This window comes from Haliotis rufescens, unplaced genomic scaffold, assembly GCF_023055435.1.
Source record: "Haliotis rufescens isolate VD_foot unplaced genomic scaffold, xgHalRufe1.0.p SCAF_78, whole genome shotgun sequence".
Lineage (NCBI taxonomy): Eukaryota > Metazoa > Mollusca > Gastropoda > Lepetellida > Haliotidae > Haliotis > Haliotis rufescens.
The window spans coordinates 860,036-874,424 of record NW_025964370.1 but is presented as its reverse complement, the minus strand read 5'-3'; the positions used below and the strand labels follow the sequence as shown (position 1 = coordinate 874,424).

The following is a 14,389-nucleotide window of genomic DNA, read 5'->3' as shown; positions in this document are numbered from 1 at the left end:
TCTTATGACAAAGTTAGCCTTAACGCTAAGCATCCCTAGCTACGATGACATGCATCAAGCAAGACAGCGAGTCTGACAACTTGATCCCGTTAGTCACCTCTTATGACAAAGTTAGCCTTAACGCTAAGCATCCCTAGCTACGATGACATGCATCAAGCAAGACAGCGAGCCTGACAACTTGATCCTGTTAGTCGCCTCTTACGACAAAGTTAGCCTTAATTGTAAGCATCCCTAGCTACGATGACATGCATCAAGCAAGACAGCGAGCCTGACAACTTGATCCCGTCAGTCACCTCTTATGACAAAGTTAGCCTTAACGCTAAGCATCCCTAGCTACGATGACATGCATCAAGCAAGACAGCGAGCCTGACAACTTGATCCCGTTAGTCGCCTCTTACGACAAAGTTAGCCCTAACGGTAAGCATCCCTAGCTACGATGACATGCATCAAGCAAGACAGCGAGCCTGACAACTTGATCCCGTTAGTCACCTCTTATGACAAAGTTAGCCTTAACGGTAAGCATCCCTAGCTACGATGACATGCATCAAGCAAGACAGCGAGCCTGACAACTTGATCCCGCTAGTCGCCTCTTATGACAAAGTTAGCCTTAACGGTAAGCAACCCTAGCTACAATGACATGCATCAAGCAAGACAGCGAGCCTGACAACTTGATCCCGTTAGTCACCTCTTATGACAAAGTTAGCCTTAACGGTAAGCATCCCTAGCTACGATGACATGCATCAAGCAAGACAGCGAGCCTGACAACTTGATCCCGTCAGTCACCTCTTATGACAAAGTTAGCCTTAACGCTAAGCATCCCTAGCTACGATGACATGCATCAAGCAAGACAGCGAGCCTGACAACTTGATCCCGTTAGTCACCTCTTACGACAAAGTTAGCCTTAATTGTAAGCATCCCTAGCTACGATGACATGCATCAAGCAAGACAGCGAGCCTGACAACTTGATCCCGTCAGTCACCTCTTATGACAAAGTTAGCCTTAACGCTAAGCATCCCTAGCTACGATGACATGCATCAAGCAAGACAGCGAGCCTGACAACTTGATCCCGTTAGTCACCTCTTATGACAAAGTTAGCCTTAACGGTAAGCATCCCTAGCTACGATGACATGCATCAAGCAAGACAGCGAGCCTGACAACTTGATCCCGTTAGTCACCTCTTACGACAAAGTTAGCCTTAACAGTAAGCATCCCTAGCTACGATGACATGCATCAAGCAAGACAGCGAGCCTGACAACTTGATCCCGTTAGTCACCTCTTACGACAAAGTTAGCCTTAACAGTAAGCATCCCTAGCTACGATGACATGCATCAAGCAAGACAGCGAGCCTGACAACTTGATCCCGTTAGTCGCCTCTTACGACAAAGTTAGTCTGCCTATTTTGGTAAGCATGTGGGTTTGCTAAGACCTATTCTACCCCAGACCTTCATGGGAAACCATACATTACAAGAGGTTCCACGTACCTTCCACAGTGAGAGACGTGACGCCGCCGTATTTGTGGAGGAAATCCTTGAGTTTGCCGAGCTGGGGCAGGAACACCATGTCCCAGTGACTCCACTGCGCCAGGTCCGCCAGCAGGGGGCAGTTGTGTAGACACGCCAGGGCGTGCTCCCGCGTCCGGTGACCAAGAATACCGACCTTCACCTCACCTCTGTGGCTGGACATAAATACCACACGCGAATCAAACATCTAGCCATGACCACTACACCCTAACAAATACCACACAAGCATCAATAACATTATTGAGGTCACTGAGGTTTCTGCAACATTTTAACTGAGGGACACGACAAGTTCTTCAATTTTCAATTTCTAACATTAAGGTTATGACAAGGAACCTGTGACTTTCAAAACTAACATACAACCTTCACTGATCGAGTAATCTACACTGTAAGGGTTAACCTACAATCAGAAGGGTAATCTACACTGTAAGGGTTAACCTACAATCAGAAGGGTAATCTACACTGTAAGGGTTAACCTACAATCAGAAGGGTAATCTACACTGTAAGGGTTAACCTACAATCAGAAGGGTAATCTACACTGTAAGGGTTAACCTACAATCAGAAGGGTAATCTACACTGTAAGGGTTAACCTACAATGAGATGGGTAATCTACACTGTAAGGGTTAACCTACAATCAGAAGGGTAATCTACACTGTAAGGGTTAACCTACAATCAGAAGGGTAATCTACACTGTAAGGGTTAACCTACAATGAGATTGGTAATCTACACTGTAAGGGTTAACCTACAATCAGAAGGGTAATCTACACTGTAAGGGTTAACCTACAATCAGAAGGGTAATCTACACTGTAAGGGTTAACCTACAATCAGAAGGGTAATCTACACTGTAAGGGTTAACCTACAATCAGAAGGGTAATCTACACTGTAAGGGTTAACCTACAATCAGAAGGGTAATCTACACTGTAAGGGTTAACCCACAATCAGAAGGGTAATCTACACTGTAAGGGTTAACCCACAATCAGAAGGGTAATCTACACTGTAAGGGTTAACCCACAATCAGAAGGGTAATCTACACTGTAAGGGTTAACCTACAATCAGAAGGGTAATCTACACTGTAAGGGTTAACCTACAATCAGAAGGGTAATCTACACTGTAAGGGTAAACCTACAATCAGAAGGGTAATCTACACTGTAAGGGTTAACCTACAATCAGAAGGGTAATCTACACTGTAAGGGTTAACCCACAATCAGAAGGGTAATCTACACTGTAAGGGTTAACCTACAATCAGAAGGGTAATCTACACTGTAAGGGTTAACCTACAATCAGAAGGGTAATCTACACTGAGAGGGTCAATCAATACTGAGGGTTTAGACAAGCGGGTTAACCTACATACTGAGCGTGATAAATCCTTCCAACTCACACCAAGTAAAATTGCCTACCTGGTTTGGCCGGCAATGGCCGCTTCATACAACACCAGGTGCTCCGCAGACTTGTGCTTCCCAGGCTTGTCCGCGGCGGTGATGAGGCGACCGATGTTTCCATAGCCCAGCTGCTTCACATCCGTCAGCTGAAACTGGTCTTTCAGCGCCGACTCGATCTTGTCATTCTACAGGCGAAAATCAGAGTGGTCCAATCATCTTACATTTCAACAAGTTATTTGAAACCACGAACCAAACATCTGGGACTATCACGTATCAATGTCTGGGGTAGACACCTACCTGACTGAAACACGTATCAATGTCTGGTGTAGACACCTACCTGACTGAAACAAGTATCAATGTCTGGTGTAGACACCCACCTGACTGAAACACGTATCAATGTCTGGTGTAGACACCCACCTGACTGAAACACGTATCAATGTCTGGTGTAGACACCTACCTGACTGAAACACGTATCAATGTCTGGTGTAGACACCCACCTGACTGAATCACGTATCAATGTCTGGTGTAGACACCTACCTGACTGAAACATGCATCAATGTCTGGTGTAGACACCCACCAGACTGAAACACGTATCAATGTCAGGCATGCGTTCAGTAGGCCGAGGCGCTTTCTGAGCGCTTACTGAGCGCTCTCCGCGGGCGCTCGGGTGTTATCGAATGATCTTGCAACTACCGCCGGCGGAGGGCGCGGTTTTCAAAATGGCGTCGCAGACTGATTTTAGCAATATTGATGAACATTGTGTATGCGAAGTATTATTGTTTAGAATAAAGATACGATAAACGTACCGTTAGTTAGACAGACACCGATCAGACAACAAAACTCTATTGTATGGCATTATCGTGATATACGTCGACCCAACTCATGTAATCCTACCGACTTATTGAACATTGGAAAATCAAAATATGGACTAGATTGTGTTGATTCGCCGCAATCTGCGTGCAGCCAATTGTCAGTGACAATTGACACTGAATGAGATTTCTCAGTTCGCTGTACAAGTCACTAATTAGTGGTAGATGGGCTCGTTGGGGAAATTAAATTTTATATGATAATATATAGGAGATCGTGGAGTTTGTAACAGCTTGTTGCATCCGTTTGTTCGCTCTATCCGTGTTCGTTATATCCGTGTCGTACTGTATTTACAAACGTACTGGGGTAAATAAAATAAAGTCGAATCGGAACATTAGGTGAATAAGAACTTCTGGTTCTGCATTGAAGCTGTCGAAGATGTAGATTTAAGAAGACAAATAAAATCTGACTTCTTAAAACTGTATTCCAGGTATTTTATTTACCAGTTATTTGGGTAAAACATATTGGTTTGATGTTTATATTCATATATATTTAATTTAAGTATATTCTGGACAGTTATTAAGGGGACTAAATTTAATACGTCGGGTTAGACATGTCACTATATTGCCAAAACGGCAAGAACAAAGTCTCATAAATCACAAAAAAAATAATTAATTACCTATAGGGTTAGAAAAAAATGGAGTTACTAAAAGTCGTATGTGCACTGGTGCAATATCGTTCACGCGCACTAGTATATTGTATGTCATCCGGCGGCATTGTTATCGTATGTCAAATTTTATTCTAACACTAGAAATGACGTCATAGCTGAAGACAGTTGACGTCATTTGACAATTGTAGTTTTCTAAGACGGCGGTCGTGATCGGTGCATTTCTCTAAAGGAAAGCTCAGATGGATTAGGAATTAATAGGTACCAAAGAAGTTATTATACTCGCATGTTTGTCAGACTGATTTTACAAAACTCGTCTAAGAATAAATGTATTACCCTCGCTCTCGTTCGGGAAAAACAATATTTCCTGGGATGTGTTTTTTTAGTCAACACTTGGAGATTCCAGGTTATGTTGATTGACCAAAAGTAATCTATGGATCGGTGCCTTGGTGGATTGTGTTTCATTGTACCCCGACGGCCATTCTTCACCACTTGCACCTTTCCGTAACCTGCTTGTTCCAGAGTTGGTCACGAATGCCCATGACGGCATGGGACGTTGTCCAAATCAACCACTGGTTAAATTATCAGGGACAAAATGGATTATTTACAGGCCGCCCTGATATTGCTGGAATATTGTAGACTGCAGTAAAAAAACAAATCGCAATGTTTTAGATTTATTTAATAGAAGATAGACACCTATGAAAATATCTCAATTTACGTTTCCAGTTTCGAAAAATGAAGGTTTATATAGCATAATAATACATGTCAAATGTTTACAAAAAGAAATCATGTGAGTGTTATTGGGACAAAACTGCAAATTCATACCAAAATTTATTATACATGTATCTTGTTCACAAACAGGCGTATGAAAAGGATTTTTTCTGTTCTGAAATTAACATGGGTTGCATGGGAAAATACTCCGTGCTGCGAGGGGCTTCAAAATGCAGCTAAAACAATTGGAATGTCCTGGTTTGGACAAGTGGAAAGTCTTCAAAATAAATGTATTTACTAATGTGGTGGTGTCAAACTTCACCACTGAGTGCGTGTATGTCTAACAAGTTGTTCAATGTCGAAAATGTAATGTTCACAGGCCCCGCTTTGTCCAAGTCCGCCATCTTTGTCCCTCGGCGTGCCTACTCCTTAGTATGCGCGGAGGCACAAGAAAGCGCTCTCAGCGTGCGTTCCGTTCATTAGGATATATTCGGAGGTGCTCGCTAGCGCTCGCGGGCGCCTCGGCACCAAATGGCTTATTGAATGCACGCCAGGTGTAGACACCTACCTGACTGAAACACGTATCAATGTCAGGTGTAGACACCCACCAGGCTGAAACACGTGTCAATGTCTGGTGTAGACACCAACCTGACTGAAACACGTGTCAATGTCTGGTGTAGACACCCACCTGACTGAATCACGTATCAATGTCAGGTGTAGACACCCACCTGACTGAAACATGTATCAATGTCAGGTGTAGACACCTACCTGACTGAATCACGTGTCAATGTCTGGTGTAGACACCTACCTGACTGAAACACGTGTCAATGTCTGGTGTAGACACCCACCTGACTGAATCACGTATCAATGTCTGGTGTAGACACCCACCTGACTGAAACACGTATCAATGTCTGGTGTAGACACCCACCTGACTGAAACCTGCACTGCGACACTGCTGCACCATTTCAAGAACATCGGTCATCTGAGGTCGAAATCCAGTCTCATTTTCCGTTCCTCTGCCAGACGATCCAAACACAGTCCCTCCAGCCTCGTCCAACATCTGTAACACAACCCACCTCCAGTGATTATCCATGGGGTGTTTCTCAACCAGAATGGAGTTCTAGAGAGTTCATAAAAGTTTATATGCTCCCCCGAGTCTGGTCAGTTATCAATGTTGTGTAGAAACACTTTTGAGACACACCCTATACTGCTATGAAGTCACACAAGACTATTGTAAGTTTTGCGAGACTTGTACCCTTGGATAAATCTGTTGTGAAGTGACCATCATGCCTACAACTCCGGGATAGTTTCCCGTCAACTCATCAATTATATTCGCAGCGGAACATTACAATCTGGCGAATCACAAATTTCACTGGTAGTTAAAAGAATGCTGCGTTTGCACAGGACCCTGGGACACATGATAGCCAGGTGAGCTAACTGACATCTCCGCTGTTGGATCTGTTAACCCCCCTGGCATACATGTAGAGTCTACTTACAGCTTTAGCTGTTGGATCTGTTACATACCCTGGCATACATGTAGAGTCTACTTACAGCTTCAGCTGTTGGATCTGTTACCTACCCTGGCATACATGTAGAGTCTACTTACAGCTTCAGCTGTTGGATCTGTTACCTACCCTGGCATACATGTAGAGTCTACTTACAGCTTTAGCTGTTGCATCTGTTACCAGCCTGGCATACATGTAGAGTCTACTTACAGCTTCAGCTGTTGGATCTGTTACCCACCCTGGCAGACATGTAGAGTCTACTTACAGCTTTAGCTGTTGGATCTGTTACCTACCCTGGCATACATGTAGAGTCTACTTACAGCTTCAGCTGTTGGATCTGTTACCTACCCTGGCATACATGTAGAGTCTACTTACAGCTTTAGCTGTTGTATCTGTTACCAGCCTGGCATACATGTAGAGTCTACTTACAGCTTCAGCTGTTGGATCTGTTACCCACCCTGGCATACATGTAGAGTCTACTTACAGCTTTAGCTGTTGGATCTGTCAACAGAAAGTGCAGGAAGCGGCCAAAGCCCATCATCTTGAAGTCAGGGTACGCAAACTCCTCCAGTAGCTTCTCCTCGATTCGTTCAAGATGAACCAGACTCAGTGAGCCGTGGGCCAGACAACGCTCGATGTACTTCTTCAAGTTGTCTAATACAGTCGCTGTAAATATACACATCACAGTCGCTTTAAACATACACACCCCACATTTACCATGTTAATTGGGACTACTGATATCTTGGAAAATTCGACAACGCTTGGTGTACTTTTTAAAGCTGTCTAACACATCTCACATTACGGGAAGACTACATCCTACAATAACATCAACATCATCATAAACGGTTGACTTATTCTGCATGTCATGACCCCAATACACCTACATACCTTTTGATGGTGGCTGTCGTGTGGCAGAGTTGTCTTCCCTTGATGCACTCTCCTGACTTGGAGGCGATGGAGGTGCCAGCAGTTCCATGGCCGACTCCTCTAGGGTCGTGTTTCCGATACATATTGCCAGATGAAGCAGGGCACTGGCCATTTGGTCATCGCGCATCGTCAACAGAAAGCTATTTATCGAAGACTCTAATTGTCGATGTCGTTTCATCTGAGGCCTGGTCTCTGGCTGGTCGATGGACAGCAGCAGCTGAAACTTCTGGAAGATCTCCATGATGGCTATCTCCGGTCTCAGTCGCAGGTAGTGTCCGCGGACCTCGGAATCTCCGTCCTCCCCCGTCTGGAGAATGGCAGCCTGGAACTTCTGGAACGCTGCCGCCAGCTCCTTCTTGAAGTTGTCCTTGAAGGATTCCGTGACAGACCGTCTGGTACCAGCCGCATCACGCTGTGATTTCTTCAGCATCTACAACATCATAAACATCAAAACATATGGGCCCTCTTCCACAAAGTCATCTTATTATAAACCAGCTACCCATGAAGAAACAAAACAAACTAGGCCATGGGCCCATTCCACAAAGTGATGTTATTATGAACTAGTATATGGGACTGTTCCACAAACGGCTAAACAGTAACAGTATTCCAGTTATATCGCAGCGGGTCAGCTTAATGTGGGAGGAAAGCCCGAAGTGATGCAGGACTCAGACGTTTACCACTTCGGTGAAAACCACAAGCATGGGTATGGTGCTGACAAACCTAGAAACATAATCGGGGCGAACCAGGATTCGAACCCACAATCATAGGTTTCTGGCGTGCGCAAGGGACGCAACTCTGCACAGCTAATCGCGGGGCCTTAGACGACTGGGCCACCCGTGCCCCCAACTGGGGAAGAGGTGGATTCATGGTTAGATGTAAACATCTTACACCACATGCACCAGAATGTTAAAAAGTAAGGTTAACCACATATGTTTTGCATGTAAAGTCTGTAACTATAGTAACCAGAGACTGACCTGCACAGCGAGGGGCAGGCTGCGGATCCTGATGCCGAGCTGGTACGCGGTGTTGAAGTTGTAGGCCTCCATCAGGTAGGTCATCACCGGCTCCATCTCCACACGCTCCATCCACTTGTTGTTCTTGGACAGGTAGTCACGCAGGTGCTCCAGCATATCCATGGTGGTGATGTCCGGGATCTCCTCGTCACACGGGAACTTGAACATGTCATACACGACTGGCAGGCGCTGGAGGGGGCCCAGCTTCAGGGACTCGAAGTCATCCCGGTCTTTGGTGAATTCCCTCAGACATTCGGACAGTTCAAACATTGTGCAGACAGATCTTGCTTTGACAAAGGCTTGAACATACATGTTGACTTTACAAAGGAGGCGATTGTGTTCGTTAACAGCACTGATCTGCTCCACATAGCGAACAGAACCAAGATCACGAATCGTCCTGATATTGAACCTCTGACAGAGTAGCTTCTCTATCCTCTCCACTGACACGTGCTCATTGGCATCAGCTAGGATTGCAATGCAATCTTTTGCAACAACTTCAATCTGATCCTTGGATGGCGGACCTCGGCTGTAAGGAACTGGAGTGACATTGACCTCTCTCCTTTCAAGTCTGGAGGAAGCCCCTGGCTTGTGAGATCGAGGTTCAGAGCCTTGTCTTCGCCCGTGGGAATCGTCATCACTCCCCCGGGAACTGGACCTTGATGCGTGAGGAGCTGGATGCCTGGACATGTTGTGTGCAGCAGCAGCAGCAACAGCAGAAACAGCAGCCGCAGGCAGACCCATCTGTGAGAGATGCTGTGCAGGAACTACAGGCCCTACAATCTGAGGTGGAGTCACCTGCTGGAACTGAGCTGGAACTACAGGTTGAAAGAAGTTGAGGGCTGGAGGCTTGAGGGGTTGGAGTGGTGCAGGCATGAGAGGTTGGAGAGGTTGTGGTGGCCTCATACCCTGCGTGCTGGGACCGCCAAACACCCTGTCAACAAAATTCCTATGCATCCTGGCTGACTGAATCTCCTGTGCAAGCTTGTCAAACTCATGCTGAGAATCTGTTTCAGACTTTCCCTTTGAGCGTACAAATGTTTTTCTTTCATCGACTACACAATCACTGTCAGTGTCGGAAGAATCATCAGAAGACGACAAGACTGTTTGCTGGGACGTCCTGCCAATGCCTGGGGCTGTTCTCTGCTGGGACATCCTGCCAACAGCTGGGGCTGTTCTCTGCTGGGACGTCCTGCCAACAGCTGGGGCTGTTCTCTGCTGGGACGTCCTGCCAACAGCTGGGGTTGACTTGGCTGCAGCACCCTGACCCCATGTCATGTTTGTGTCCTTAACTTTCGGTCTTGTTTGTCTGAGCAGTAAATAATTTTCACCATCAATCCGTCGCTCTTCAATGACATCTGTGAACTGTTGAATCACATCAGCCATTTTGTTGACACCATAATCTGATCCTTTTGGTGTGACTTGATATTCACGCTGAAAGTGTCCCCATAACTGCAGTTTCAGTACCTTGCCTTTCTTTTTCAACAGTTTCACAAGTTGATCTTTAAGCTCATCCAGCATCTCCTGCCTGGACGGCCCCTCAGACGACCAGCTGGACCCTGACACATCCAGGGATAGGAAGGAATCAGATGATGCACTTTGCTTTGGGGTCTTCCTTGATGAGCCCTTGCTGTCTCGGGATGAAAGGGATGCTGTCGATTTGCTTGGTTTTGCTTTAGTTACTCGACTCGAGAGCAATGAAGGAAAGTCATCTTCATCACTTGATATGACCTCAGCATCTGCACCAACGGGTCTCAGTTTGATGAAGATATCTTTCCCTTCCTTGAATTCCAGGTAGAGGTGTTGTACAAAGGGAAACATCTGTGACATTTTCCCAACCCCATAGTCACTTGCACGGGGCGACCTTCCAAGTTTTTTGGCCGTGAAGTTCCACAAATGTTCTCTCTTGATTCCGCGTGGGTTATCCCGGAGGACATCTCGCACAGCCTGCTTCAGTTGCTCTCTCTCTGGTTGGCGGGACATTCTTGAAATAAACATGGTCAATCACTGCAATGATAACGAAAATTATCATTGTCAATTAGCTATTTCCTTCTTCATCATGTTTATTCCAGCAGCCATCTTAAAATGAAAACATGACTTTGTTTTTGAGACTTGCGCTACATGTGGCGAAATCAATCTATGGGACCATTTTCTAACTTCGAGGTATCTGGGCATTTAAGATAATGAGGCATGATAGAAATATATTGAGGCAGTCAGGACCCGAGGATAGGTTCAAGATTATGATACATTTGAGATAACAGTGTTCGAGATAACCAGTTTCAACAGTAGTTTCGAAGCAGACAGAGGGACGAAAATTTTAGATTGATAAACATACATGACGTAAGCTCATACCACCAACATGGCCCAGAATAGTCATATACTGGGAAAAAAACTTAAATGGTGTTATTCTCAGAGGAGTGGGGTGGGTTGGTCGTGATAAGTTCATATCGAAAGTAACTCATCATCATGATCATACAGATCCATCAAAACAACATACTTAGCTTCTGGATGTTGTTCACCATCAAAACAACATACTTAGCTTCTGGATGTTGTTCACACAACTCCTCTCAAGTTCTCAACATGTTTTCAACAGGGTGAGGTGAGAGTCTTTACACCCACTCCCCTTCCACTGAAACAAAACAGAAAACTAACAATAATACCCCAGCCCTGAATATTCCTGGTGTAGGCCAAATCTTTCTCAGAAACATTATTCAAGAGCCCAACCCCCTGTCAATCAAATCATCACATGACCCACGATTGTGCAGATCAATAATCTGGTAACAGTCACCCACCTATAACAGACATTTGACACAATTAGTGGTCATCTGGGTGGTGATCGATGGGCCGGGTCTCCACTTGACTGAAAGACGGCCACACGGGGTAAATGGGGAAAAACCACAGTCGTACTTGGAACAGAGCTGACGACCGGGAAGCTTGTCAATGCACAAATATGCACTACTAGTGCACAGTACCAAGAAACTTTAATGACGTCACTGAACTTCCAGGAAGTAGTCTTAGTCTAAATCAGCTGTAAAGTTAGATCGACGAAAACGAAAGTAACCATAGATGAACGCAGACCAAACCACATCTTACCGTGGTGACAAGATAACACATCACACTACTTCAGACGTTCATTTGATTGCAGACATCATCAACTGCAAATATTAATGATTCTTGTCATGTATCCGTCTTGTCCATGTCCATTTTCAAATAGATGGCAGCATTTGTTTACTTCTTCTTGCCGCCATAGTTGACCACGTGAAAGTTCACTTCCGGGGAGATAACCGAGGTGATGCAGTACATTCATCACCACAAGCAGATACATGTGCGCATCACACCCCGGCGCACTGATAACTTGGCCAACAACGAAGGGACTCTGTGTGTGAGAGTGCACTCGCAACTTTCCATAAATGATTATACGACAGTCTCTCCGAACGAATAGGCAAGTTGAGAAAGACGGAGAAGAATTGAATAAAAGTTGATACTGGAAAAGTAATTTCTGCAATAGTAGTGAGTGAGTGAATTGCGTTGCATGAAATACAAACATAGTCAAATATTTGATAATTATTGTCCCCCGCCGCGCGAAAGCGCGAAGCAGGGGATATAGTATTCACGACCGTCCGTACGTCCGTCCGTACGTCCGTACGTCCCACCTGTTTGTTGCCGCGATATCTCAAGAACTAAACACTGGATTGTCTTCATATTTGGAACTATGGTGTATATACAGACTCCGCAGACACCAGTCAGATTTGGTGACCTTGAGCCCATTTTCAAGGTCACAGCAGGCATATCTGCTTTTGGAGTTGGAAAACGGTGTTGCCGCGATATCTCAAGAACTAATATCTGGATTGTCTTCCTATTTGGTACTAGGGTGTATATACGGACTCCGCAGACACCAGTCGGTTTGGGTGACCTTGACCCCATTTTCAAGGTCACAGCAGGCATATCTGCTTTTGGAGTTGGAAAACGGTGTTGCCGCGATATCTCAAGAACTAATCTCTGGATTGTCTTCCTATTTGGTACTAGGGTGTATATACGGACTCCGCAGACACCAGTCAGTTTTGGTGACCTTGAGCCCATTTTCAAGGTCACAGCAGGTAAATCTGCTTTTGGAGTTGGAAAACGGTGTTGCCGCGATATCTCAAGAACTAATCTCTGGATTGTCTTCCTATTTGGTACTAGGGTGTATATACGGACTCCCCAGACACCAGTCAGTTTTGGTGACCTTGAGCCCATTTTCAAGGTCACAACAGGTAAATCTGCTTTTGGAGTTGGAAAACGGTGTTGCCGCGATATCTCAAGAACTAATCTCTGGATTGTCTTCCTATTTGGTACTAGGGTGTATATACGGACTCCGCAGACACCAGTCAGTTTTGGTGACCTTGAGCCCATTTTCAAGGTCACAGCAGGTAAATCTGCTTTTGGAGTTGGAAAACGGTGTTGCCGCGATATCTCAAGAACTAATCTCTGGATTGTCTTCCTATTTGGTACTAGGGTGTATATACGGACTCCGCAGACACCAGTCGGTTTTGGTGACCTTGACCCCATTTTCAAGGTCACAGCAGGCATATCTGCTTTTGGAGTTGGAAAACGGTGTTGCCGCGATATCTCAAGAACTAATCTCTGGATTGTCTTCCTATTTGGTACTAGGGTGTATATACGGACTCCGCAGACACCAGTCGGTTTTGGTGACCTTGACCCCATTTTCAAGGTCACAGCAGGCATATCTGCTTTTGGAGTTGGAAAACGGTGTTGCCGCGATATCTCAAGAACTAATCTCTGGATTGTCTTCCTATTTGGTACTAGGGTGTATATACGGACTCCGCAGACACCAGTCAGTTTTGGTGACCTTGAGCCCATTTTCAAGGTCACAGCAGGTAAATCTGCTTTTGGAGTTGGAAAACGGTGTTGCCGCGATATCTCAAGAACTAATCTCTGGATTGTCTTCCTATTTGGTACTAGGGTGTATATACGGACTCCGCAGACACCAGTCGGTTTTGGTGACCTTGAGCCCATTTTCAAGGTCACAGCAGGTAAATCTGCCTTTGGAGTTGGAAAACGGTGTTGCCGCGATATCTCAAGAACTAATCGCAGGATTGTCTTAATATTTGGAACTATGGTGTATATACAGACACCGCAGACACCAGTCGGTTTTGGTGACCTTGACCCTATTTTCAAGGTCACAGCAGGCAAATCTGCTTTTGGAGTTGGAAAACGGTGTTGCCGCGATATCTCAAGAACTAATCGCTGGATTGTCTTCATATCTGGTATTTTGGTGTATATACAGGCGGGGGACATTTCGTCACTTCTGTGACAAATACTTGTTATCTGATTATAATATATTTCCGTAAAGTGGAATGTACATAGTATTTATCGTGAAGATAAATTTGACGCAGATCTGCATAAGCCTCACAAACAAGCAAAACGTTATGTATACTCATTTTCTACACTATCGTCAGTTACACACTTCACAGATTATTTCTTGTTTCTATGTACAATTGATAGGAACTGCAACAGAACTGAGCTTACACTGGACGAAAACCTACGTACTGTAATACTATTTATATAAGGACCCACATAGCAATACGTCTTGAACAATGAGTAGGTGAGTGTTTCAGAACCACCTGTTAGTGAGGCATGCCGATCTTGTTCATATACATTTTAGTCGTGTCATAAACTCTGTTATAAAACTATCAATAGACTGTATCTGTTGCTTTGCCCAAAATCTCCATTAAACACATTAAGTCTTGGTTGTGCTCACAAGACACCTGAACACTGAATCATGCAGTGCAAAGACAGTTTCCGTGAAGTCGCGTGACCGTTGAGGGTTTGGGCAGTCTATGATTGGATGGTTAGTTTGTTGTTT

At 44.9% G+C, this 14,389-nt stretch overlaps 1 protein-coding gene across 8 annotated transcripts in view; it reads right to left on the bottom strand.

Annotated features, from left to right (window-relative positions):
• The window catches only part of LOC124119790 (protein NO VEIN-like), an 87,323-nt gene extending 75,530 nt beyond the window's left edge, over positions 1-11,793 (bottom strand). For 2 of the 8 annotated variants that reach the window (XM_046482424.2, XM_046482433.2), the window contains exons 1-8: positions 11,617-11,793; positions 11,021-11,152; positions 8,488-10,530; positions 7,475-7,943; positions 7,071-7,252; positions 6,010-6,141; positions 2,915-3,081; positions 1,482-1,675 (exon numbers count right to left, since the gene is read on the bottom strand). In XM_046482424.2, the coding sequence (XP_046338380.2) occupies positions 1,482-1,675; positions 2,915-3,081; positions 6,010-6,141; positions 7,071-7,252; positions 7,475-7,943; positions 8,488-10,521 (3,178 nt within the window). In that variant the 5' untranslated portion in view covers positions 10,522-10,530; positions 11,021-11,152; positions 11,617-11,793. Of the gene's footprint in view, positions 1-1,481; positions 1,676-2,914; positions 3,082-6,009; positions 6,142-7,070; positions 7,253-7,474; positions 7,944-8,487; positions 10,531-11,020; positions 11,153-11,315; positions 11,498-11,616 lie in introns of those variants that run through there. The other 6 variants (XM_046482428.2, XM_046482429.2, XM_046482426.2 and 3 more) reach the window with 6 other exon arrangements.
• Positions 11,794-14,389: the final 2,596 nt, after the last annotated feature.